The sequence below is a fragment of the Nestor notabilis genome, unplaced genomic scaffold (genome assembly GCF_000696875.1).
Source record: "Nestor notabilis isolate BGI_N333 unplaced genomic scaffold, ASM69687v1 scaffold23095, whole genome shotgun sequence".
In the NCBI taxonomy this organism is placed as follows: domain Eukaryota; kingdom Metazoa; phylum Chordata; class Aves; order Psittaciformes; family Psittacidae; genus Nestor; species Nestor notabilis.
The window spans coordinates 10,060-11,699 of NW_009928277.1; the positions used below are offsets into that span (position 1 = coordinate 10,060).

General features: G+C 59.3%; 1 protein-coding gene across 1 annotated transcript in view; it reads left to right on the plus strand.

The window, feature by feature from the left end:
• DNAJB5 (DnaJ (Hsp40) homolog, subfamily B, member 5) overlaps positions 1-1,168 on the plus strand; it is a 10,543-nt gene extending 9,375 nt beyond the window's left edge. Inside the window, exon 4 of the mRNA XM_010014439.1 lies at positions 836-1,168. Coding sequence (XP_010012741.1) covers positions 836-1,069 — 234 coding nt within the window. The 3' untranslated portion in view covers positions 1,070-1,168. The remainder of the gene's footprint in view (positions 1-835) is intronic.
• Positions 1,169-1,640: the final 472 nt, after the last annotated feature.

Consider the following 1,640-nt stretch of genomic DNA (forward strand, 5'->3'; position numbering starts at 1 on the left):
CAACAGGCTGGTGCCCACCAAACAGGGGTTGGACAGGACTTGGAGCAACCTGCTCTAGTGGGAAGTGTCCCTGCCCGTGGCAGGGGGTTGGAAGTGGATGAGCTTTAAGCTCCCTTCCAACTCAAACCATTCTGTGATACCATGAGGGACTGGTGACAGGGACCAGCCCCTCTGGCTTCTAGAAGAGCTCAGTGCTGTGCCTGCAGCACTGCCCCACACCGGTGTCACCTTTTGGGGCTCTTGTTGGGGGGAGAACAGGACACACAGGCTGTGCTATAGATAACCCCAGCACCGGGCAGAGCTGCCGGGCTGCTCTCTAGGGTGACAGCTGATGTGATACCATGAGGGACTGGTGACAGGGACCAGCCCCTCTGGCTTCTAGAAGAGCTCAGTGCTGTGCCTGCAGCACTGCCCCACACCGGTGTCACCTTTTGGGGCTCTTGTTGGGGGGAGAACAGGACACACAGGCTGTGCTATAGATAACCCCAGCACCGGGCAGAGCTGCCGGGCTGCTCTCTAGGGTGACAGCTGATGGACCGCAGCGGTATCCGATGATCTCAGCTGGATTTTCGGCTGCTGGAGGCTGGGAAAAGGGGCTAAATTTAGCCTGTCCTTTTGCTGCGAGTGGCAGAGCGCTCGCTGGTGGTGGGGATGGGGTGTTCTTCCTCTCCTGCAGCCCGGTTCCTGGTGGGAGGGCACCAGGGGGGACCCAGGCTCGCACTGGTGAGCGCCAGCCGATGCACTTGAGCGTCACCCAAAGGGATGGGGGGACCATGGGGATGCTTTGGGGTGTGAGCCCCATCTGATGGCGTTGTCTCCTCTTCTCCCCCCACAGGCCTTGTGCGGCTGCACCGTGAACATTCCCACCATTGACGGGCGAGTGATCCCGCTGCCCTGCAACGATATCATCAAGCCAGGGACAGTGAAGAGACTGCGTGGGGAGGGGCTGCCCTTCCCCAAGGCCCCCAGCCAGCGAGGAGACTTGATCGTGGAGTTCAAAATCCGCTTCCCGGACAGAATAGCTCCTCAGACGAGACAGATCCTCAAGCAGCACCTCCCGTGCTCCTAAAGCCCGGGGACTCCTCTCCAAGCAGCAATACTCCAAACGCACGTGCCGCAGCACCACGGAGCAGAGGTGCCACAGCACTTTCAAATGCAAAAACAAAAAACAACCACAAAAAACAACCCTCACAACACTTTCCTTTATCCCAAAATCCCACCCCATCCAGCCGCCCATCCATTCACCCGCCCCTCCTGGCCTGTTTCTACTCCGGCAGCAGGGGAGCTCCAGTCCATCCCAGCTGCCAAAGCTTTTCTATTCACACCCCGAGCTCCAGCTTTCCCACCTCGCACAAGCCAGCGGCACGGGAGGTGCGTCACGTGTTGGGTTTTTTTATGTCACCTGCTTTTTCAGGCCACTTTTTCCCACCAGAGGCTGGACTGGCCGGGGTCCGGTGCACTGTAAATAGGACTCTGCAGGATCTGCCGTGCCCGCTGTTGGTTTTTCTTCTCCCCTCTTTGATACTTGCTGCTGTTGGGGGTCCCGCTGTGCCCATCACGGGTGGCCTCCCGCCCCGTAGCCGGACTGTTTCTCACTTGGGACCACGGTGCCGAGTGCAGCCGTAGTCCGCTCTCCTTGT